The sequence below is a fragment of the Stenella coeruleoalba genome (genome assembly GCF_951394435.1).
Source record: "Stenella coeruleoalba genome assembly, chromosome: X".
Taxonomy (NCBI): Eukaryota; Metazoa; Chordata; class Mammalia; order Artiodactyla; family Delphinidae; genus Stenella; species Stenella coeruleoalba.
Window position 1 is genome coordinate 14,983,947 of NC_137152.1, and position 25,325 is coordinate 15,009,271.

The 25,325-nt window shown below is 43.5% G+C and overlaps 1 protein-coding gene across 10 annotated transcripts in view; it reads right to left on the minus strand.

Moving 5' to 3' along the window:
• The window catches only part of PHKA2 (phosphorylase kinase regulatory subunit alpha 2), an 87,325-nt gene that overhangs the window by 37,095 nt on the left and 24,905 nt on the right, over nt 1–25,325 (minus strand). For all 10 annotated transcript variants that reach the window (XR_013825662.1, XR_013825663.1, XM_079910164.1 and 7 more), the window contains exons 2-11: nt 20,301–20,459; nt 16,982–17,029; nt 15,883–16,051; nt 13,386–13,468; nt 11,017–11,097; nt 9,799–9,897; nt 7,865–8,011; nt 6,323–6,376; nt 5,576–5,698; nt 1,615–1,710 (exon numbers count right to left, since the gene is read on the minus strand). Coding sequence is in view for 8 of the 10 variants with exons in the window: in XM_079910164.1 (XP_079766290.1) it covers nt 1,615–1,710; nt 5,576–5,698; nt 6,323–6,376; nt 7,865–8,011; nt 9,799–9,897; nt 11,017–11,097; nt 13,386–13,468; nt 15,883–16,051; nt 16,982–17,029; nt 20,301–20,459 (1,059 nt within the window). In the remaining 2 variants the exon portion in view is untranslated. The remainder of the gene's footprint in view (nt 1–1,614; nt 1,711–5,575; nt 5,699–6,322; nt 6,377–7,864; nt 8,012–9,798; nt 9,898–11,016; nt 11,098–13,385; nt 13,469–15,882; nt 16,052–16,981; nt 17,030–20,300; nt 20,460–25,325) is intronic.

Sequence of the window (25,325 nt, forward strand, 5' to 3'; positions counted from 1 at the left end):
TGAAGCTATTTATTTTCCCTCGCTATGCTTTCAGGTTCCAAATTACGGCCCATTACCAACTTTGTTTTGTCAAGTGCCTCAATACTGGAAAAGGGGCAACCTGAACACGCAGTTGCTAGGAAGTAAGTACCCAGCCCCCACTGTCAGCCCCCCACCACCACCACCACATACACATCACACATAGTAAAATGAATACGTTTGCAGGAAACCTAGGTTTCTAACAGTTAGAAAGAAAACAGCCCCTGCAGGCTCCATGGCCTGATCTCTACAGTGAGGGACTGTCCATCCCCTGGAAATGCACCACCCATTAGGAGGCAGCGTGGGGTTGTGAGGAGGCCCTGAACCTGGGGTCTGGTTCCAGGCAGAGCCCAGTGCTGTCTGAGCTCTGCCTCTCTGAACTGAGGCAGATAATTTCAAAGGCCTTTGCCAGTCCCCTGACCATGTGCTCGTGGGCCTGATTCAACCACAAACTCGTAGACCCAAGCTGCTGTGTGACAGCAGGGTTACGCTCTAGTGCAGGCCCTGTCAACCGGGGGAAGGACACTGCTCTCTGAAATCTCTTCCTCCCCAAAGTGCAATAATGAAGCTTTGAAGCAACAGGAACATTCAAAAGAGAAATAGCCTTGAATCGAGAATTCTTTTCTTCCCATTAAGATATATAGGTCCATCATGACCCAAGCTAGGAAAGTGGATAGAAAAAACGATCTTTGGGCATCTTCTTGGAACTGGCCAGTTTCCCTCTTCATGATATAGAATGGTTTCTAAGTGATTACTCAAGCTCTAGCTCAGGAACTGCTTGACTCAAAGGAAGAGATTCTCAGCTACCCTACACAGGCACACCTTGGGTCCAGACCACTGCAATAAAATGAATATAAAGGGAGTCACGCAAATTTTTTGGTTTCCCATTGCACATAAAAGTTATGTTCACACTATACTGTAATCTACTAAGTGTGAAATAGCATTTTGTCTAAAAGAACTGTATGTATCTTAATTTAAACATATTTTGTTGCTAAAAAATACTAACCATCATCTGAACCTTCATCAAGTTCAGCAGTAGTAACATTAAAGATTACTGATCACACGTCAGCATAACAAATATAGTAATAATGAAAAAGTCTGAAACGTTGTAAGAATTACCAAAACGTGACAGAGACACGAAGTGAGCAAATGCTATTGGAAGAACTCAATTAAAGGTTGCCACAAACTTCAATTTGTTTAAAAAAAAAACGCAGTTATCTGCGAAGTTGAAGTAAAGCGAGGTATGCCTATACACCTCTCCCCCTCTCCCAGGGAGATTCTGTCTGGTTTCTTCTTCCGTGGAAATGTGTGAGAACATGGTGCCTAATAGTGTTTTGTGCTTTTTAGGGCCTGTGTGGCCTTGGGCTCGGAGAAGGACAAGTATCCTCTGAAGGTCCTCAACTAACGCCTCCCTTGGGCACCAGCCAGGTCAAGCATGGCTCCAAAGCCGTAACTCCTGTGATAAACAGGAACACTACTGAAGGCTTTAGAAACCACTTCTCCTGGAGAAAAAGTGTTAGGTCTGAAGGGGGAATGAAAAATACCCAAATGCCAAGCACCATCTCACTTTGTATTAGATAAGCAGCACCTGCTTACCTTGTTAGGCGGCACGGCGTAGAGTTCAGGCATCAGGTGGATCCCGTTCTTGCCTCTGATTAATATTCCCTCCAGGGCCTCTCGGTATTCTTGGACCTGGAAAATAGCCCCATCCCCCACGGTAGGAAACAGCAGTGCAACACAGAAAAACAGCTCTCTTGGCAACAAACAGATCAGAAGTAGGACACAAGGCTAAGAAACGCACAAATACCTTCAGCTCAAGGACTGCAGGAGGAACCTGGACTCTTGCTGACAGCAAATGTTAGGAGGAACTAAATGCGACTAGCCTTTTATGTGTTGTCTTTAATTCGTGATTTAAATACTTCACTCTTAACTTCTCACATATTTAAACTTTGTCTCACCAGCTAGACTATAAGCTTTATGGAGTGGAGGCCAGATCTTAAGCAGTGCATTCATTTCCACCTGTTGGTAGTTTTCCACTGAAGAAGCCCTCCGTTCAAACATTTATTGCTCACGAAATATTTGCTGAACGAATAAGATGTGAAGAAAAGGAAGTGTAGGTACTATGATCCATGTACCCCAATTTTTAGGATGTGCTACTCGGTAAAAGCTGTTGTTGTAAACATTTCTATTAAATTAAAAAGGCACCAATAAAACCCTACACATGAAAAGGGAAATAGAGAGAAAAAAACCCTTAACAGCCACCCAGCTATTTGACACATTTCATCTTTGGAGAGCCCAGTCAAATGCCTTCCAGATCTCATTTTCTCTTCGTTTGAAATTTATGGACAGCAAAGCACGACAGGGTGCATCACTTTAAAATGTGACTGGGCAGCAACTGGAAGAGACAGCACAGGGGGCTAAGAGAAGTAAATTCTGTGAGACCTACAAAATAAGGTACTAAACAGGCTTTTCTGTCTCCTTAGCTTTTTTGTTGTTGTTGTTGTTTCTGATAATTTTCAAGCTTGTTCATAATTGAAATTCCAACTCAATCTTTTTGAGATCTTTCAGTCTTGGGATAAAAAGACAGAAAACGTTAAGAACCGAGATAATCACTGAAGCATAAGAGTGAGAATCAACAAAGAGGGAACATTAATATTTGAAATTTACTGCCGCTTCTGAAACACCTCTGCATTCCTCAATAGAAGCAGCTTTCAAAAACTAAAACGAATCTTAGATTGCATATCCTACCCCAGAACATGAGATCTGAACAGATTAAAAAAACAGGAGTGTTTGAGTTTGTCAGCCCCGTAAACTTCATGAGGACAGGTCTGTTCTGCTCACCAAAGTATGCACGGCAGCAAATGCTAAAGAAATCTGTCTGAACAAATGAATGCTGCATTAACAAATATTCACTGAGTACTTACTATGTACTAGGCGTGGGGCATACACCAGTGAACTGGAGAGAGACCACCTCTACCAGGGTCCTTTGACAACTAAGTGGGAAATACTGTTACAGGTGCCAAGCTGTTATAAGAACCGTGGGGCATATAAAAGGGGCACCTGACCCAGCTTTTAGGCTTTCTGAAAGAAGAGACACTTAAAACGAATCACGTGAAGGAGGGAGGGGAAGTTGGGGGTTGAAAGGGCATTTGAGAGAAGGGGAGAGACAGCATGGCCTGCTCAAAGGACTGAAAAAGTTTCCATGTGCTTGGATTACAGAACTCAAGAAAGGAAATAAGTAACAAGAAATTGGGGGTACACTGGTGAAAACGAGGGCCCGATCTTATGGGATCCTACAAAACGTGTGAAGAGCTTGTACCTCATCCCAAAAGCAGTCAGGAAGCCATTCAAAGCTTCTAAGCAAAGCAGTAGCATAGTCTCTTTCTTAATAAGATCACTGGCAATGGTGTGGAGAAACAGCAGGAAGCGAGGCTGGGAGACCAGTTAGGAGGCTGACACATTAATTAAGACATTAGCTAAGAGTACCCTTAAGGATGGCAAAAGCACTGCTGGTCTGAAAAGAACAGCAGCAACAACAAAACCTGTGTGTGGAAGACTGTTTGGTGGCCCCCGACGACCCCCGCCTCCTAGTCCTCCAGCCTTTATGGAGGGCCCTCCCCTTGAATGACTTACGATAAAAGGCCCTCAGATGTAACATATTGGGTTAGGCTAATCAACAGAGAATTTCCTGTCACCTGTTTTATCCTAAGTCGAAATTTGGTCCTCTCCTTGTGTCCTCAGATTAAAAAAAAAAAAATGACCCTGGCATCTACCCTTGTCAAGGTTCTACATGGCCAGGATATTATAGAAACCATACTTACTTTTCCCAGCCTGTGTCCCTTCCATATTTAATATCTAATTGTTTCAGCCAAACTGATAATGATCAAGACACTCCAACATGGAAAAAGGTAAGACACTTCATCCCTGCCTTATCCTATATAAAATCCCTAAAAATAAGAGCCTAAGTTTTAACAATGTGTGGCATCCTATGTGCCCCCTCAGGCTACAGCTCTGTCTATGGTTTACCCATCTTGGGCCTATGGATGCCTTGACAGCTGGCACATAGGTGGTATTTGTTTATTGGGATCAAAATGTTAACTTGAAACTGGGAACAAGCGAATATTTTCAAATGAGGGCTAAACAGGTTCATTTCACAAGCCCTAGGTGGGTCTATGCCCCTTATCGGCAGGAAGTATCCAGAGTGGTAATCTCTCTTCTTCCCTTAAGATGGAGGAATGATCAAAAGACGGGGGGAGCTTCCCTGGTGGCGCAGTGGTTGAGAGTCAGCCTGCCGATGCAGGGGACGCGGGTTCGTGCCCCGGTCCGGAAAGATCCCACACGCCGCAGAGCGGCTGGGCCCGTGAGCCACGGCCACTGGGCCTGCGCGTCCGGAGCCTGTGCTCCGCAACGGGAGAGGCCACGACAGTGAAAGGCCCGTGTACCGCAAAAAAAAAAAAAAAAAAAAAAAAAAAAAAAAGATAGGGGGGACTGAAACCAAGCGTAATCATTAGTCAAATCCATTTTACCTGTAACCTGCCTTCACTAATCAAAGTCCTTTTAAGACTTGCAAGTCCTCCAAGCAGCACTTTGCCTGAATAATAAGACGTTTGCCCGAGTTGTTGTCTAGGAACTTGGAGTCAGCTGTGTCTGGTTCCAACTGAGCTGGTTAAGACTGGTTAGGACCACTGACCCTCCAATTGGGCATGCCCAAGTGTCCGCTGACCTTTCGGCATCAGAGGGCTGAAAACTCCACCCTCAGAGCATGCTAAGCACCTCCATTTTGGAACATGCAGAACCCTGTAGCCTAGTTACACTTGGGCAGAATGACAATTACTGCACCTTTTCCCAATCACCTTTCCCCAGCCTCAGACCGCCCTGCTGCTTTATTCTTTATCCCATAAATACACCGAGCCCCTTGCCTTCGCTCAGGTAGACCTGAGACTTTCTCCTTGCATGGCTGCCTTGCGAATAAACCCTCTGTTTGCTGCAAACCTCGGCATCACAGCGTTTTGGCTTGCTTGCTGCTCTCTGGCAAAACAAACCTGGTTTGGCAACAACAGCCCTTAAACAACAGAATGCAACAGATGTGACACTTTGCCAGTTCCAGGCCTAAACCTTAAGAAAGCTTGGCGGCTTCTGCTTTCGCATTCTGGGAGAAGATGACCACCATGTAAAAAGCTTAACTGTCCAGAGACTGCAATACTGTAAGAAGCTCAAGCTAGCTACGTGGAGAACCAAGGTCTGGGCCAACAAGCTGCCAACCATGTGAGGGAGGCCATCTCGGATGTAGATCCTCCAGCCCCACTGACCCATCCCAGGTGACACTAGGTGAAGCAGAGAAAACCTGTCCCTGCTGAGCCTTGCCCAAATTGCAGAATAATAAGCAAACAAAATAGCTGTTGTTTTAATTCACTAAGTTTTAGGAAAGTTTGTTAAGCAGTGACAGATAACTGACACAGTGCCCTGAATTCCTGCATAACCCTATGTTCTAATAATAATCAGCACACCAGTGGAATGAAAATGCTGATTACCAACACAACACCCAGCATTTTCTCACCTGAACAGCATCACCGTTGAAGACCCCATCTATTATGAAATAAGTCCAGAACACAGGCCATTCACATTCAATGTTTTCAAAGAGCTTGAGTTCAGCAGGGTCATAATGCAATCGGTTTGGGTCCTGGAACCAAACAGGTAAACCCTCTAAAAGGTAATGTCAGATTACATACATAATACCATTGTACCTCAATGGGTGTCCCCTGCTTTCTGATTCAATGCAGCTTTGAGGCTGGCATAATTAGGATTCTGCTATAATGGGGAGATGCTATTTTTGGCAGTTTTCCATGGTAACATTTCAGAAAAGTAAATCAAATGTACACAACACTCCTGGGTAGTTTATTATTTAAAGCTTACTATATCTCTATAACAAATAAATAGCAATTTGCCTCTCACAGTGCCGGGCAGACTATCTGTTTTATTGATATCATTATATCAGTCACTATGGCAAAGGAACCCAAGGAGGCCACAGGTAGCCTTTTAAAAACACGTGTGAGCCACAGAACTGTTTGTCCTTGTCTAAAAGCTGGTTTTAAACCACCAGCTTGCTGTCCTCCAGATGATCTTACTATTCTATTGCCTAACTCCAGCTTGCTGACTCCAAAATTAAGACTTGCTTCCAATATTCCAACATGTAAGTTTTATATTCCAACATGTAAATTTTATAATCAACAGAGGGAGAACACCACAGTGGCAACTTAGATATGAAGCAGTTAAGGAATCAGAAGAAACAATCTTTAAATACAACCTCTCTTGGGGTTTTATAACCATCTCGAAGGAAGCGACAGCATCCGTAACGCCCCTAAGAAGATAAAGAAAAAAGATGCATTTGATGAAACAGAATTTCTTTGCCTCTTTGATTCAAGTCAGCCCTTCACCCCCTTTCCCATGAATCTTTTAGTAACAAAATGGGTACCAAATGCTCTTTGCTATCAGTACAAAAACTTATTTTTAAGTAATAAGCAAAGTAAATTCAGGTTTGATCAGTGCTTGGAAGGGAATGCCAAAACCTTCCATTAGAGTGGCAGTCAGGGCTGAGAGATTAATTACCGATAGTTCACTGAATGACCATCCTTTCATTCTGATTTGCTGTATCGTGCAAAGATGCAAAGGGGCCCTTACTGCTTGGAGAAGCCACCAAGGCAGATACGTGGATTGACTGGACTGCTTCTACTGGAAAGACTGGAAAGCCACAGGACATTCCAGACTCCTCGCAGTTAGGCTCCGGATGCAAAGAAGCCTGCACCTGGCAAGAAGTAGGTGAGGGAGGTGGCAGGGCTCCCTGTGGCTTAGGGCCATCGCTGCTGGTTTTCCTGCTGCAGGCTCCAGTGTTCCTCTCCAGCTTCTTGGGGGTCAGGAAAGAAGGACAGTGGCAGTGCTCTCTGAATCTGCCTCCCTAATCCCTGGATCGCAGTTTTGGGTGTCCACTGCCCAATTTCTTAAGTAAGTGGCACTGCTCTAGCACTGGCCATGGAGGCAGGCACGCTCCTAGTGGCCAGCCCTGTAGTGATTGGGGCATCCTGGGAGGCCCGGTCTTGAACTGCTCCCCTTGAAACGCTTCATTCCCTACATTAATTCCCTGCCTACTTCCACAAATTAAAGAGGTTCTGTTTTCTCCACTGGCCCCTAACTGAGACAGTGCCTTCTTTGGGGGATATGGTTGGAGACCCTTTACCCCTTTGTTTCCAAAGGCTAAAAGCATTTTTCACCGAATCTAAGTAGGATCATCAAATGCAGATTTCAGTTTAGGAAACTTACATTCTTCAATCATTTTACTGATAACTTCAGTTGGCTGGAGTACTGCGTAACCTTCTCAGTTTGGTGTCATGTGTCATAGTTGCTGCATTTCACCCTGGAGCGGGGATTTTTTTTAACCTCAATTTAACTTTGGGATCTCCAAGTCCCCAGAAATTGTGTGTAAAGTTTCAGGATATTGGGACATGTACATTTTTTTCTGGCGGGGACTTTACCTTTCAAGAGATTCTTAAAAGAGTCTGTCTGGGATCTCTAAAGGGTTAAGAAGCTCTGCCTTAGAAGTACGGGAGTGATACGAATTGGGGTTTAAAGGTGCCAGCTTGAATTGAAGCTCTGCTACTTAGAAAGAGAACCAAGGCACTGATCACTCCAAGACTTATCCAGACTCAGCTTTGGAAACCTCAATCATGAGTCGACTTAGATACTGAGCAACTGATCTCATGGAGAACCGAGGCCTGGGTGAGCTGCTCCACGTCACTGTCTGAAAGGGGCACTTAACACAGGGCAGAAGGGCACCAGTGTGACCAATGCTTACCTGGAGCTTGGAAATAATTTCATTTTTGGTCACATTCACAAGGTTCACATCTTCCACTGCAAAGGCCGGGAAAGAAATAATGGACAGAAGTCCAGCATCAATCTCTTTAGATGTCGATGCTCTTGGCAGCATGGAGAACAGAATAGACTGAACGAAAAACAAACAGGTGGCTTTAACCTCGGAAGCACTAATAGTTACATACAGTATCTAGAAACGACGACTTTACCCCAAGGGAACATTTGAATGAGTTTGCCAATTTTGAGCAGAGCTTTTTCCTACCAACATGGCCCCTGCTGGGCGACCTCGCCTACCCAGCCAATGCTTCCTGCTCCTTGCAGGAGAAAAGGGGTCTGGGGAGAGCAGTAGTACGCCTGGAGCCCATGCTGAGAACTGTTTGTCCCCCTTCCTTTCGTGCCTTCTGTTGACTTCGCTGGGCCTTTAGGACATGCAGGGAAGGGACTAAGGACTACCTTGTCAGTAGGCTAGCGTGTCCTGGCTGTGAAGATAAGAGACAGAGAAGAACACACATATGGGACCAGGCCAAAGAAATGTCTGGCTTCTGTGGAATGTGACCGGTTGGACTGGGTGACCCAGGAACTACTTAAAGGAGTCAAATTCAAAAGACCACATGAACAGGCAAAATGGTTTAGTCAAAACAGAATTAGTTTAGTCCTAGAAAGAACGGGTTACTTAGTGGCACTATAATATGGCCTCAATTATAAGGTGGTTGGATTAGGCACTGTAAACTAAAGGAAGGTGAAATTATAAAGAAAAGTTTGGGAAGGGAAGAGAGCTAACACTGAGATCTAACATGTATAGACATGGGACTAGACCCCTGCAAACATAAGCTTATTAAATCTTCTATATGAAGGAATTCGAGAACTATGTCCAATTCACACGTGAGGACTCTGAGACACAGAGACTCATGCCTAAATGCATGCAGCCAGTCTGCGACAGAGCTAGGATTCTAACCCAGGTCCAGCTGGCTACAGAGCTCATGCAATCTCTACTAGGGACTACACATCTATTAAGATGCATACCAGCTTGACTTTATTAAACCACACCCAAAGAAATAGCAGACTCCCCATTAAGGACTATATAATGGAGGGAAATGGAAAGAGCTAGAAGGAGTTAAATATGGGGGGGAGCCCTTCAGCTTCAGAACAAAGCTTCATTTTCTATAGCCAAATGACCCCCAAGCCCAGTTCTTTAACTAGTCACTCTCCCTCGGCTCTCTGCCTGAAACACACACTCCCACCGGAAGCGCTCTGCTTACAGGTTTTTATATATCTCACTCCCACAGCCCTAGCACAGTACCTGGCATGCGGTAAGCCCTCACTAAATAAGAGTTTGCTGATGTGTCAGCAACTGGTGACCTACTGTCTGCTAAATGGAGTCCCCTAATCTGCATCAAATCACACCTTTCTCTGACGGGTATTTCAGGGAGATTTTACTGATTTGCCATTTCTCCCATATCATCTCTCCTCCACCATCCATTCTGCCCATTCCCACTCCCTCCCCAAGTGAACTCCTGCCTGCTAGTCATCCAATTTGGGGACCTCATGAAATAAACCTGAGAGAAAACCACCTACACGCTCAAAAAACATAAAACCGATTTTGCCTCCAACGAAACAAGGCTGCCTTGATTATTGACTCCATATACAACATCATCACTGTGTCTTATGTTTGCACAGTATTTTCTGGTTTACAAAGTACTCTGACAAACTAAGTTGATTTACTCTGATCCTTGTGACCACCTTGTGCAGCAGGAGGAGAAGGTCCCAGTATGCCCATTTTATGGATGAGGGAACTGAAACTCAAAGAAGCCAAGTCCCATCAAGCTAGGAAGGTGAGGATCTGAACTGGAGCCCAAGTCTTCCACTTCATGAGTCTCCTTCCCTACTCTCTGGAACATGAGAGCCTTGAGCCATTACCTGGCAGTGTTCGACCTCATCGGGCAGAACGTGGATCACGGACTTGCGACCTCCATGGGCTCCAAAAAGGTCCAGTTCGTCAATTGCCTCTAGGGCTGCCTACAAGCACAGGTATGAATTACTTTTTCTTGCTAGTACACATACACTCCCACATCTGGCACCCCTTTTTCATTAAGCAATCTAGCATATATGTTTTCCCAAACGTGGTAAAACAAATCTTTAAAATCCACTAAAGTGTCTTATACTCGTGTTCTATCCTTATTTTCAGTGGATAAGAGCTTTCCTGTGTTTTGCTGCTCACTGCAGGAACAAGAAAGAGAAAACAGAAAACCATTTCCCAAAATGAAATTACTATTCTACCCAATAATGAAACATTAACAACACAGCTTTGTGTGTGTAAGGGGTGGAGGGCTAAATTCATGGGCGGCTTTTCTTTCACCTATTTTAGCGGCTGACTTCTAACATTAGCATATTTGGCACTCAAAAATATTAACTTTTTTTAGTATTAAGTATGTTTTCTGTCAGTTGACCTTAACAGAGCAAATTTATTGTTGCTTTAAGAATTCTAGTTCTGGAGTCTTTATTCTGTCTAAAATTATGCTTCAGTCTTGAGGAAGAGGGGAGGGAGGAGGCGTGCTAAATGTCTAGGGCAAGACATGTCAACTGGTGGCCAGCGGGCTGAATCTGCCCTACAGGCATGTCTTGTTTGGCCTGAGGAAGTTTCTTAAATGATTTTGAATTAGAATACCTACAGAGAAAGTTTGCAGCGTCCTCAGTACCCCCTGATATTTTTCTATCTGGCCGGCTTCACTTGTTTATATTACTCGCCTGACCTGACCCTGTAGACTTTTAAACTTGTGAGCCCTGTCCTACAAAGTGATCATATTCTTCAGCCCCTTTATGACCCAGAAAAGAAGACTGGACATCACACATCCAGCTTCTTCGACAACAGCAAGAGCTTAGATGTGTGGGTGATAACAATGGATAGTAAGGAGGGAATGCACTTATTTTCAGGTACACGCAGATTTCGGTGTAAGAAACCTACATTTTTTTACCTATAATTTCAGTTGGCTGGGGTACATGTGCCACTTGAATTCCATACTTGCTGACTTTTGAAAAATATGCTTATCAGATCAAATCCAAACCCCTAACGATGAGAACCAAACCAAAGCAGTTACAGACGCACAGAAGGAAGAACAAACAGGACGAGACTGTCACCTTGGCCATTCCTACAGAGCTTGCATTCAGTTCTGGAATGCCCTGATTGGTCTTATCTCCACGTTCCCACATTCCATAATCCTGCGGGAGAAAAAGGGAAAAAGAGGTATATGAAAAGTGCTATGGAAAAATGATTCGTTCACGTCACTGCAGGCATGAAGAAACATGAATCTCTCTTCTCGAAGGCTACTAAATTCATGGCTTTACATATTCGAGCTGTGTTCTTTCTCGATTTCAGTTCATTTGACCTCTGGGTAGACTTTTGGAAGTAAATACTCAAGTGGAACAAAAATGCATACAAAGACACTCTCAATTTTCTTATTTCTAAAGTTAGTAATTTGTAAGAAACTCTTGATTTGTAGAGACCAGAACATTTTATCTTAAAATAAAAGGCTGCCCTTTACTTATCTAACACGTTTGAACTTGTATTAAATTGTAAGATGGAATAAAGAAACTTTAACAAATGGGTTATAACTAGGTGAAGCCAACCAAACCACTTAAAATAATTTAATACCTGCTTTTAACATTACCTCTTGGGAAAAAAATGCTCAGCAACTAACAGAAGCCAAAGTCAAAACTGAGGCTCAGAATACTGGACTTTCCTGGTATTTTGAAACAAATTAATAGGAACTGGCTTAGAACAGCCCGTCCACATAGAGGACTTGATACATGCATACCTAACTTTTATAGTTGATATTTTCACTGAAGAAACCCAAGCACTGGATACCGTTTTGAAATAATGCTATATGCACTACTGAAAGGCTGCAACCCAAGAAGAACAGGACCAATGCCAAAATTCTGGCATTTATTATTACAGAGAAAGATGAACATTTTCAAAATGAGAAATTTTAGACTTAGACACACGAGAGTGACTTCAGACTCTTCCCTGCCAAGCAGGCCTTGTTGCTGAGCCCCAGGACCCCTTCCCTTCAGGACTCCTCACAGCTGGGCCTTTCCGCTCCAACCCGTCCTCACTCCAACCTTGGAGCCAAGGGACTGACTCATCCTTCAAAACTGCTTTGATCAGCTCACTCTCCAGCAGAAGAGTCTAAAATGACGACCTGTTTATTCCCTAGTGGATCACGTTCAAATCTCTCTCTCTGCATGGCCATACCTCTATTATCCAGCCCCACCTCCTGCACGTCCACAAGCTGACTTTACTTTCTACTATTCTTAAGTACTCAGCTTTCACCCTAAGAATACTCCTTCACTCTGCACCCCTTTCCCCAAGCTGTTCCCATGCTCACAGCCTGTTCCTGCCTGTTATTGGTCCTGCTACTCCCACACCCTTTTCCCTCCCTTCTGCCAATCCAAACCCTACTCATCCACCAAGGTCCAGCTAAAGTCCCGCCCTTGCCACAAAGACTTCCCAAGTTTCTTTAGACCAGGGTTTGTCAACCTCAGCACCACTGACATTTGGAACTTGATCATTCTCTGCCGTGTGGAGCCGTCCTGTGCACTTAGTATGTTCAGCAGAATCGCTGGCCTCTACCCACTGGATGTCAGTAGCACTCTCCCCAGAGTGACAGCCAAAAACGTCTCCAGACATTGCCAAATGTCCCCTGGGAGGGGAAGACTGCCCGTGGTTGAGAATCACCACTTTAGACCTGGGGTCAGCAAACTACGGCCCTTGGACCAAAACAGTTTGCCACCTGTTTTTTGTAAATAAAGTCTATTTGGGACACAGCCACGTTCACGAGTTCACGAGTTGCCTATGGCTGCTTTTGTGGTACAATGGCAGAGTTGAGTAGCAGCAACAGAGACTGCAGAGCTGAAAAAATTTACTCTCTGGCCCTTTACAGAAAAAGTTTGCTGATCCTTGCTTTAATGGCTTTTTAGAAAAAAAACAAACTCTACCCTTTCCTTACTGCTCTTATGCTCAGCTTTGCAGTTTAGCTGTTCTCTACAAGTGTCAGGCTCCACTCTCTGTAGCAGACAAAAGCCTGGAGAAACTGAGTTTCTACATATTTACACCCGCACACACCTGGCCCAGGGCACACATCTGGCTCCAGCCTCCTACCTGTGGGCTGCCTGGGGTGATCCCCATGGCACCGCAGCTCCTGCGGTGTTGCCCTTCATCCTGATTCAGGCTGGCCTGTGGACGTGCCACAGGACATTTTAGAGTCTTATTTAAAATAAGCGTGATGGATTCAAAGAGAGCATATGGCACATTCCAAAAACAGAAGCTCCCCAACTGAGCTCCTGGACAGAAACGTGCACTTTGTGTGCAGAGGTGACGTAATCTTATAGCTCTAATCTTGCTAACTTCTGGTCAGCCCCAAACAGCCTGGCCCTCAAAGAGCTGTATGATTTTTATTATTTTTGACACTGGGACACCTGAAAAAAAAAACACTGGGTTTGACACTTACAGCGACTTTATATGCAGCTTCTATATAAAAAACAAGATTCTGTATGAAGGCCACCTCGTCAAGAGTGAAAATAATACGTAAGCCTAGTAAAGAAAAACAAACAATGGAGTTAACGGAATTACGTTGTGAAGAGAGAGCTGCCAATTACAAATTACAAATATTACACTAGGAAATAAATCCTTTTACCCTCATTTTCATTTTTCTTACTAGGGCATCAAAAATTAAGTATGAAGTAAACTGTAACAGTTAATGTCTAATCTCGGAAGGATGGGGGGAGGGAAGGGAGGAAGGAAAGAATGGCTCCACTTTTGTGTGTGTGCCTAGGAGTAGAAAGGATCGAAAGAGAAGATGTGGGGCTTTCGGGTATGTGTTGCATTTGTGCAGAGAAGATTCCACAAAGCAAGCATTTTAGCCCAGAGCAACCACTGTCTTATCTTTGAGTGAGCCAAAGGGCGGGTACTTTTCCCCAATGGCAGATGGGGAAAGTAGAGCCCTCAACTACAGGAGATGGCTTTTCACCTCATGGATCTGCCCAGGCGGCTACATCAACGTGTTAAAGCAGGCAGTGACCAGGAGAGCTGGTTTTTTGCTTGGGTCTTTGAATGTATAACTGGTTATGACAAATACATGTTTTATTTTTTTTTTGGTTCTCCTGTTGGATTTTTTAAATTTTTATTTTATATTGGAGTATAGTTGATTAACAATGTTGTGTTAGTTTCAGGTATACAGCAAAGTGATTCAGTTATACATATACACCTATCTATTCTTTTTCAAATTCTTTTCCCATTTAGGTTATTACAGAATACTGAGCAGAGTTCCAACATGTATTTTTATTTTTTTAAATTAATTAATTTATTTATTTATGGCTGAGCTGGATCTTTGTTGCTGCATGTGGGCTTTCTCCAGTTGCAGTGAGCGGGGGCTACCCTTTGTTGCGGTGCACGGGCTTCTCGTTGCGGTGGCTTCTCTTGCTGCGGAGCATGGGCTCTAGGTACATGGGCTCAGCTGCTGTGGCTCGCGGGCCCTAGAGAGCAGGCTCAGTAGTTGTGGCGCACGGGCTTAGTTGCTCTGCGGCATGTGGGATCTTCCCGGACCAGGGCTCGAACCCGTGTCCCCTGCATCAGCAGGCGGATCCTTAACCACTGCGCCACCAGGGAAGCCCCCAACATGTATTTTTAAAGTATGAATTCTTGAAGCTGGTATGGGTATGGTAAGATATGCACCCTTAACATCACTGGGGGAAGTTTAACTAGTAAACTGCTCTGAAAACAATTTAGCAATAAGTATGAGTAGCCTTTGAATGATATCTAACTAAGGGAAGGAAGCAAATAGAGATGGGGGTCAAAGTTGGTACTGCAACATAGTTATAATAGCAAAAAAAAAAAAAAGAATAAAGGAATAGTCAAACTAATTATGGAATATCCACTGATAAAGTCATTAAAATTATGTTTATAAACAGCTTGTAATATCAAGGGGCAAATGGTTAAGTTATAATGCTATGTAATAAAAAGACTATATTTATGCATATAGTATGACCTTAAATATGTTTTTAAAATGCATAGGAAAAAAAACTTGGAGGAGACACATTCGAATGAAAGTTGGCAGTGAGATTTTTTTTCTATGTATTTCATTATATTTTCCAAAATATCTACAGTGAGCTCACGTTAACTTTCATAACCAAAACATATTTTTTAAAGTGCCTGGTTTATTCACGAAGCCATAACAGTATTATTTACTGACTTCTCCTATTTTTAGAGTTTCACATTTGCAGCCTGAAATAAATGGGAAGCCTCTAGCTCAGGAGCGTGAATTTAGGGGACTGGAGATAAGAACTCTGAGACACAGCAGCTAAGTGACCTAACTTGAGGCTATTTGGTGCACAGAGCGGGGCAGCAGCTTGGAGCTCGGGAGGCCTGGTGTCCAGGCCTCCATGAAAGCCAACAGCTTGGGCTTCAACGAGAACGATGCTCACCACCCAGGAGTTTTTGGCCCACTCACAGCATGGGTGCTATGGACTGAAAGACAACTCTGGGCAAACTGCTGACTTCTAGAAATTATTTTGTTTGTTTATAATTTGGATAAACGAGGGTGTGTCTAAAGAGGGTGACAGGGTAGTGAGAGGAAGAGCTGAAGGGCCTGCTACTCCGGGAGAAGAAAACTCTAAAATGGAGCATGACACCGTCTGCAGATATTTGAACTGCTGAACGTAGATCTGATCTAGGTTGGTCCAATAATTAGGCGACAGAGACAGCAAGGAAGCTTTGGGATCAACCAGTGAGATGCTGACAGAGCTGGTGCAACAGCCCTCGTTCTGCAAGGGTTCAGGAGGCTGACTGTCAACAGAGCCACAGAGTAGCGCACATAATGCAACGCAAAAAGAAGCATGCTTTTTCTTTACAGAAATAGCTTATTTTGAATACTGATCAATGCCTGCCCCTCCCCGCCCCCTTCTGGATGGTCACTCCCAGTACAATGAGGTCAATCAGCCCTGGCTCACCGGAGGCAGTCATCTGGGCCAGAAACAGGAGAAAGAGGGAGGTGGCATCCACCTGGAGGTGGCCCCACTGGTCGTCGCCCACGACGGTGCTGCAGGTGGCGGTGTCGTACTTGGCATGCAGGCTGTCCTTGGTACTCTGAGTGTGCTTGAACCTCTCCACTTTATTCACCTGAGAAAGCAAGTCGGCTGCTCGCAGCTAAGGGGTTCATGGCTGGCAAAGGTCAATCTCTTGGATCTAGACCTTTTATCTGTTACCTCTGGGAGCCAGTGGGATGGAAGGCAGGGGATGGATGTTCACTAGTGAGCACCACACAGAGAGGCTGTGCGGGGGACTCTTCCTGCCCATCACCAGAAATGTCTGAGCCCAGCGCCATTTTAACAAGTTCTGCAGGGCTGAGGGGTCAAGCCGCAGGGTTTCCTTGTCTGATATCTCCAGCATGAGCTGTGACACACAGTAGGAACTCAATGAGAGGGAGGGAGGAGGGGAGGGAGAGGAACCTCCTCTTCCTCTTTAAATTTCCAATCTTGTTTCCTTATGTTGAAAGGGAAAGAGCAATGTCGTCTTTGAAGACTAATGAGGCACGTGCCGATTAAGGGTCGGGACTGTATCATATTTATCTTGGGATCTGTGTAGATCCTAGTATGATGTTCTGTATACAGTACATGCTCAACAAATTGTTTTATTTACCCCTCACTGAAAATATCAATAATATCAATGTCAAGTTTTAAAAACTCAAGCATTTCAACTCAAAAGAAACCCTTTTATAAACTCAACAGAATAAACAACAGTACATGGCTTTCTAGGAGTGGCTTTTAAAAACAACGTTTTCTTCCCTGTTAAAAAAAAAAAGGGCACATTCTCCTTCTACACAAGTTAACTCTTGAAAAGAGATTCTGAGAAAGTATTCTTTGACTCTGGTTCTATAGCATAATAAAATTATTGAAGATAATTTTAAAAGGAGAAAGTAAGCAAAATATTTTCAATTTCTCTTCATCTTGAGAAGAAAAGTTCAGAACACTTTAAGAGTGTTAGTTGTCACCATGAATATGAAGTGCCCACTCAGATGACCCAAAAATACATCTGTCGTTTTCCACTTACCTGTCTCATCATGCACTGGAGAAGACCCCGCATCAGTTTCACCACGTTCTACGGACATAAAATGGAATCAGTAATAAGGCCAGCTTATTGAAAACATGAAAACAACCTCCATGAAAACAACCTCCTGACCACATGGCTGGTAAGCCAGTGCTGCCTGGAGCCTTCCCCGAGAAGGCATATACATGCATTCTGATTGTTTGGGTTATTTCTATCCACTGCATCACAAAGAAATTCTTGACAAAGTGACTTATCTCAGATAAAGGAGCTGGACCAGATGGTACCTCCTGGCACTGAAATCCAGTGACTCCTGCTTTTAGCAAGACAATTTTTATAAGCCTAGTACCCTGGAGCTTTGTATCACAATTCTTAGTAATTTATTTTTGTTATACTAAGGATGAATTAAGTCCACCACCATGCCTGCCCCAAAATAATGATGCTTTGCCAAAATAGCCATTTGTGACACCATTACTGGACCACTGAGTAAAGTTCTTACAAAATGCAAGTAGCCGCCAACGTTTCTTAATAATATGTATTATTATTATAAATAATATCAATATCACTATGATAATCAGACGTTCTGTCCTGGTATTGTACAAAACACTTTACCTGGATTCCCACTAATTCTTGCAACACCCTTATGAGGTGGGTGTTATTATTTCCCCACTTTATAGATGAGGAACCTGAGGCTGATGAAGCAACATTGCTCAAGTCTCTCCGCTGGCAGGATGGGGAGCAAGGACAGGGCCCAGGTCCTCTGACTCCAGAGTTTGAGCTCCTAGTCAATACATTGTGTTGCCTCCCACTTGCTCCACAATTCAGGCCCACTGAAAGACTGGTCTTAATATGTCCTATTAAAAACTCTATATAACTACTTCACAAGTGGCTGGAGAATGGGATATTTTTAGGTCAAAGTAGCCTGGCTGAAAGAAGTTCCCACCCAGGGCCTTCAGCGTCTCCTCTCTTACAGAATGCACATGGTTTGCAGGGGAAGGCATAGTGAAGGGCCACGAAAGTTAATTGCCAAAGTCTGAAATGGATCACCCTTCAGATTCTTCCATCTCTAAAATCCTAGGAGTCTAGAGTATAATCTCACTTTATGTCATAAACTCTTTTGATGCAGAAAATATTACCTCATAATTAAAAGATATAATTAACAGTTATAATTAACATTTCCTATGGTGTGCAGCGTAAACATTTGCCAATCGACTTCCCCTCAAATAAAGAAAAGTTATTTTCCATTGTGAAGAAGCACAGTGGTTCCCAACTGGTGGTGACATTACCATCCCTGGGGATGGGGGAGCATCTGGAAATGTGGGGTGGAGGCATTTTTATTGTCACCATGATGGGGGTGGGAGTTACAGCCATTTAGTGAGTAAGGACTAAGGACACTATATGTCCTGCAATTCATGGGACAGTCTCACACAATAACAACTGTACTGCCTAAGCCCCAAATGCAATAGTGTCCCTGTTGAGGATCATTGGAAGATCCTGTGTTATTTTCCATAATCAAGGGAGATGTCTTCTTTAGTTATTAACCACACTCAACAAATCAAACAATGTGGCCTATTTGTGCCTCTCTATTGTCAGTCACAGATAGGCAAATCTAGTCTACTCTAACCCAGATCAGAAATTGCTTAGAGGAGAGGTTGTGTGTGTGTGTGTGTGTGTGTGTGTGTGTGTGTGTGTGTGTGTGTGTGTGTGTGTGTGTGTGTGTGTGTGTGTGTGTGTGTGTATGCGCACGCATGCATGTGAGTGTGAATAGACAGGCATGGGTTTACTTGGATTTTGTGTCAGAGGAGGCTAGGAAGTTTGGAGGACATGAATGTCAAATTATTACACTGTTAAATGAATGATTCACTTATGTAATAGCCAAGTTCTTAGAGGAGCATTCAGTGCTTGCTGTATGCATTTTCTTTTTTAAAATTAATTAATTAATAAATTAATTATTTTATTTGTTGGCTGCATTGGGTCTTCGTTGCTGTGTGTGGGCTTTCTCTAGTTGTGGCAAGCGGGGGCTACTCATTGTCGTGATGTGCAGGCTTCTCAATGCAGTGGCTTCTCTTGTTGCGGAGCACAGGCTCTAGGCACGTGGGCTGCAGTAGTTGTGGCACGCAGGCTCAGTAGTTGTGGCTCACGGGCCCTAGCGCACAGGCTCAGTAGTTGTGGCACACGGGCTTAGTTGCTCTGCGGCATGTGGGCTCTTCCCAGACTAGGGCTCAAATCCGTGTCCCCTGCATTGGCAGGAGGATTCCTAACCACTGCGCCACCAGGGAAGTCCCTATGTGCATTTTCAATACTACCCATTCTTGCCTTACCTCCAAGACTGGGTGATTTCATTACCTCATACTCAGCATGCCTAGTCAAATCCAGACTGTCCTTTCCTTGCTCACACAGACAGGCTTCCTCTCTTAGCTTCCCTACTGCTGTCAAGGCTGCCGCCACTCATGCCCACTTTGGTTGCTATAAACAATCACCAATTGGGCCGTAAGAACTCTCCCTGGACCTGACAATCCACTGGCTGTGCCAGCCAATGAGAAATGATGAATCAAAGACAAATCCCAAACGCTCTCATGCCAAGAGATCTATACTTCTATACATCAATGCTCCTTACTTCAATGCTATTACTCAAAACACTCTGAAAATACTTCCTGTGCTCAGGGGCAGATTATTTTCTTACATACTTAGTGATGGGCAAGTCTTCGCTTTGGTGGGTATGCTGGTTTCTAATTTTGGAAAACAATAAAAGGTCCTCATTGTGCTGTATGGTAACACAGGCACAAAAATTGGACACCACCAATGTGGTTCAAAATTAAAGGGTGACTATAAATTAAAAAGACTGCTTTAGAATGACTCAAACTGAAAGGCATTTTTAAAGGAAATTCCAAACATGTTTTAAGCAGTGGCAATAATGTTTGGATAAATATCCTTTCAACATGATTACTCCAAAGAGTATACACTTTGGAATGTGTAGTTCTGGTGTGCTGACTCTTTAAAAACTATCATATTAGTTTACAATGACATCTTGTATATAAGTATGTACAAAATTGACAGAGCACGTGTGAGAGAAATGTAGCTAGTTAGAAATTTGGATGTCTATTCAGTGCGATTTTTTGTTGTTTTTTTATGGAGGGAAAAATCTCAAAAGGAGAGACACATGAGAGGCTGAGACCACCAAAGTGCCTCCCCAAAATATACTATAGCAGAAATGGAGGAGAAGCCTGTACCAGACTGTTTTGCACACACAGCTACCTCCTTGTAGGCTTTTCAGTTCAAGGAAAAGGTGCTGAGCGGCCAAGCCACGGCTGCCAGTCAGCCTTACCTGCTCCAACTCGTAGGCCTTGGCTTTGTCCTCATCGCGGTCAGCATTCTTGCGGTAGGCCATGCCCAGGCCCCACACAGCCAGGATGCTGTAGATGTTATCCCGCACCCAGGCGTCCTTCTGCTCGTGACTGGCTGACAGCAGCCCCGTGACGGGATTCTATCAGAGAAGACAAAACGATTCAGCACGGCCTTTCACCTAGCTCCTGGGCAATGAACGCTCACCCTAATCGGGGCACGAGGGCCGGGATGAGAAGTGAAGAGACCCTGCCACCAACAGTGTGATCTTGGGTGAGAAATGACATCACTTTTTCTAGGCTTTGGTTTTCTCATCTGTATAATGAGGATATTAGACTAAAAAAATCTCTGAGGGATCTTCTAACTTGTGAGTACTTGTTCTTTGGCTTTCAGACCAGACCATACTGTTGTAAGTAACGAACAGAAGAAACAGCAAACAGAAAAAGCCTTCAAGGCTTTTACAAATGTGCATTACACAATTAGATCTTCCTCTCCCTTTGTGTTTCCACACCATTTAGTAAAGCACTGAACATGGGAGCAAGAGGCCCCACTCTACCACTCTAGCTCTGTGTGACCGGGGAAGCCACCTACCTTAAAAAGGAGGTGCCGAGCAAGGGGCCATCAGGGGCTTCCCTGGTGGCACAGTGGTTGGGAATCCGCCTGCCAGTGCAGGGGGCATGGGTTCGATCCCTGGTCCGGGAGGATCCCACGTGCTGCGGAGCAACTAAGCCCGTGCGCCACAAATACTGAGCATGCGCTCTAGAGCCCGCGAGCCACAACTACTGAGGCTGTGCGCCTAGAGCCCGTGCTCCACAACAAGAGAAGCCACCGCAATGAGAAGCCTGCACACCGCAACGAAGAGTAGCCCCCGCTCGCCGCAACTAGAGAAAAGCCCAAGCAAAGCAACAAAGACCCAACGCAGCCAAAAATTAATTAATTAATTAATTATTTTTAAAAGGGGGTGGCCATCAGGGTTCCTATGTAGCTATGGTATCACCAGTATTTAAAAGGGCAGCTGAGTCACTAAAAAGCCAGACCTTCACAAAAAGTGTACACAAATGTTCATCACAGCATTATTCATAGTAGCCCAAAAGAGGAAACAACCCAAGTGTCCATCAACTGATAAATGGATAAACAAAATGTGATCCATACGAACAATGAAATATTATTCAGCAATAAAAAGGAATGAAGTACTAATACATGCTACAGCATGGATGAACCTTGAAAACATTACACTAAGAAGTCAGTCACAAAAGTCTACATACTGTATGATTCCAATTGTACAGAATGTCCAGAATAGGAAATCTATAGAGATAGAAAGTAGATTAGTAGTTGTCTAGGGCTGTGGGTAGGAGTGGGATGGGAGGAAATGGGGAGGGAGTGAGTGAGTGAGTGAGTGAGTGACTGCTAACAGGTTTTTTCCTTTCTGGGGGTGATGAAAACGTTCTAAACTTGACTGTGGTTATGATGTACAACTCTGTGAATATGCTAAAACCCATTAAATTGTACATGCTAGATGAATTGTATGGTGAGTAAATTATATCTCAATAAAGCTATTACTTTTTTAAGAATCTAGTCTTAATAAACTCTGTGCCTAGAAATAAAATGGATAAGATAGGAAAAGAGTCACATAAAGATAAAGCCTCTGTTGACTTTCCTGAAATTATGCAAAGAAATATGTATCTAATAAAATACATCATAGCAATCAGAACCCTGCCAGCTTAAATTATTATTCAACAGGGTACCAAATTATTTACAAGAGGGCTCATTAAAAAACGCTGCTGGGTACTTTCAAAGTGATACTGCCAAGGTTACTGGGTAAAAAAAATATTGGCATAGTTTCAGATGATCCCACCTAAGGAATTAAATATTTGACTTCCTCTTTAATCTATGCCCTCTTCAAAAACATCTAAAACGCAACTGATGGGCCTTCAGGGGCAGCAGCATTCAGTGTACTGACACTGTTCTACAGCCAACAACTACAGATCAATGATATTAAAGTCAACCAGAAGTGAAGTCTAGGAATGGCTGAGGGACGGTATGAGTCATTCCAATAGTGGACTATTGGAGTTCTTTTTTAAAAAATCACTATGCACCAACAAGGTATAGCATAAGCATCTTTATCTGTTCTGGGTCCTGTTGGATAAACTCAGGGCAGGAAACCATCAGGAGGTGCACAGAAAGAACTCAGCCCCTTCCTGGCGTACCCATCAACCGTGAGTCCACTGAGACAAACAGCCTTCCAATGACACAGCAGTGACTGCTTACACAGCGCCAAGTGTGGTTTGGATTATGAAATGTCACTGTTAACTGAAAGTCACCTCTTTGGTTCTTTAGTTTGGGTTTAACTATAAGTGGATTAGTTCATCCCCACCCAGAGCTAAACTGTCTCAGCCTCATTCCACTACAGAGAAGCAGTCTGGGTGTTTCAGGGGATTCCCATATTCAAAACTGCATACACAAGCCATGTTAAATTAGAGTGCTGCTGCACTCAGCAAAAGGAATACCTACTATTATGAATTGAAAGCCTGTGTCTCCCCAAAATTCATACGTTGAAATCTAATTCCCAATGTGACAGTATTTGAAAGTGGGGCCTTTGGGAGATAATCAGGTCATGTGGGCAGAGCTCTCATGAAGGGGATTAGCGCCCTTATAGGAAGAGGAGGGGGCAGCTACGAGGAGAGCTACAAAGAGTCAACGGTAGTGTCCCAATGCAGTATTAGAGGAGGTAGCACAGACCTGCACTGGGACTCAGCACTCCTGCTGTAGGGAAACTGACAATGACATCCTTAAACTGTAGAAGAAGAGGTCCAAAACAGATGAGCCTAACATAAACCGTGCTTCATCAAGGGCAAGGGGCCAACAGCTGGGCAGTTTCTCTTTTAAATCCAGTCATTTGTCGGCCCCTCTCCAACATTTGTTCATTTCTAATTTAGGGGAAGTGCCTTTCCTGGCTCCTGTTTATGGGAAAAAAGGGTAGGACCCTAAGGCTTAGAATGGACTGGGCCCAGGGCTTGGCCCCTATACTGTCATATCAACACTAAAATCTTGGTGGCTTATATTTCTCGCCCATGTCTTGTGTCCATCCCTTTTCAGCTGTGGTTCTGCTCTGTGTTACCTTCCATCTAGGAACCAGGCTACTGGGACAGCCTTATGCCCACAACACTGCCCATCTCATGGCAGAGGAGAAGACAGACAGTGAACGATGAGCTGCCTCTTACAGCTGCTGGTTAGAACTGACACATATCACTTCCTCTCACGTCTCATTGTTGAAAGCAAGTCACATGGCCATTCCTAAGTTCCACAGGGTAAGGATGTGGAAGCCTCTCCCAGGAGTGAGAAGCAAATAACTGTGAACAACCATTATGTGAATAATTATTATTACTATTACTTTTTAGGTATGAAAATTATATTTATTTAAACTAAGGAAAGAAATCACAAGTTATGAATATTAAAAGCTGACCAACATCACAAAATCTGTACCTGCCTTAGACACTTCAGTAATACTTTTTATTTTTGAATTGCTGAATTTTATTTTATTTACTTTTTTATACAGTTTATTTTATACATATTAGTGTATCCGTGTCAATGCCAATCTCCCAATTCATCCCACCACCACCACCACCCCTGCCATTTTCCCCCCTTGGTGTCCATACATTTTTTCTCTACATCTATGTCTCTATTTCTGCCCTGCAAACAGGTTCATCTGTACCATTTTTCTAGGTTCCACATATATGCGTTAATATACAATATTTGTTTTTCTCTTTCTGACTTACTTCACTCTGTATGCCAGTCTCTAGATCCATCCATTTCTCTACAAATGACCTAATTTCATTCCATTTTATGGCTGAGTAATATTCCATTGTATATATGTACTTTTTTTTAACATCTTTATTGGAGTACAATTGCTTTACAATGGTGTGTTAGTTTCTGCTGTATAACAAAATGAATCAGCTACACATATACATACATCCCCATATCTCCTCCCCTTTGCGTCTCCCTCCCTCCGACCTTCCCTATCCCACCCCTCTAGGTGGTCACCAAGCACCGAGCTGATCTCCCTGTGCTATGCAGCTGCTTCCCACTAGCTATCTATTCTACATTTGGTAGTGTATATATGTCCATGCCACTCTCTCACTTCATCCCAGCTTACGCTTCCCCCTCCCCGTGTCCTCAAGTCCGTTTGCTACGTCTGCATCTTTATTCTTGTCCTGCCCCTAGGTTCTTCATAACCATTTTTTTGATTTCATATATATGTGATAGCATATGGTATTTGTTTTTCTTTCTGACTGACTTCACTCTGTATGACAGACTCTAGGTCCATCCACCTCACTACAAATAACTCAATTTTGTTTCTTTTTATGGCTGAGTAATATTCCACTGTACATATGTGCCACATCTTCTTTACCCATTCACCTGTACATGGACACTTAGGTTGCTTCCATGACCTGGCTACTGTAAACAGTGCTGCAATGAACAGTGCGGTGCATGTATCTTTTTGAATTATGGTTTTCTCTGGGTACATGCCCAGTAGTGGGACTGTTGGATCATATGGTAATTCTATTTTTAGTTCTTTAAGGAACCTCCATACTGTTCTCCAGAGTGGCTGTATCAATTTACATTCCCACCAACAGTGCAAGAGGGTTCCCTTTCTCCACACCATCTCCAGCATTTGTCGTTTGTAGATTTTCTGATGATGGCCATTCTGACTGGTGTGAGGTGATACCTCATTGTAGTTTTGATTGGCATTTCTCTAATAATTAGTGATGTTGAGCAGCTTTTCACGTGCTTCTTGGCCACCTGTATGTCTTCTTTGGAGAAATGTCTATTTAGGCCTTCTGCCCATTTCTTGATTGGGTTGTTTGTTTTTTTAATATTGAGCTGCATGAGCTGTTTATATATTTTGGAGATTAATCCTTTGTCTGTTGACTTGTTTGCAAATATTTTCTCCCATTCTGAGGGTTGTCTTTTTGTCTTGTTTGTAGGTTTCTTTTCAAAAGCTTTTAAG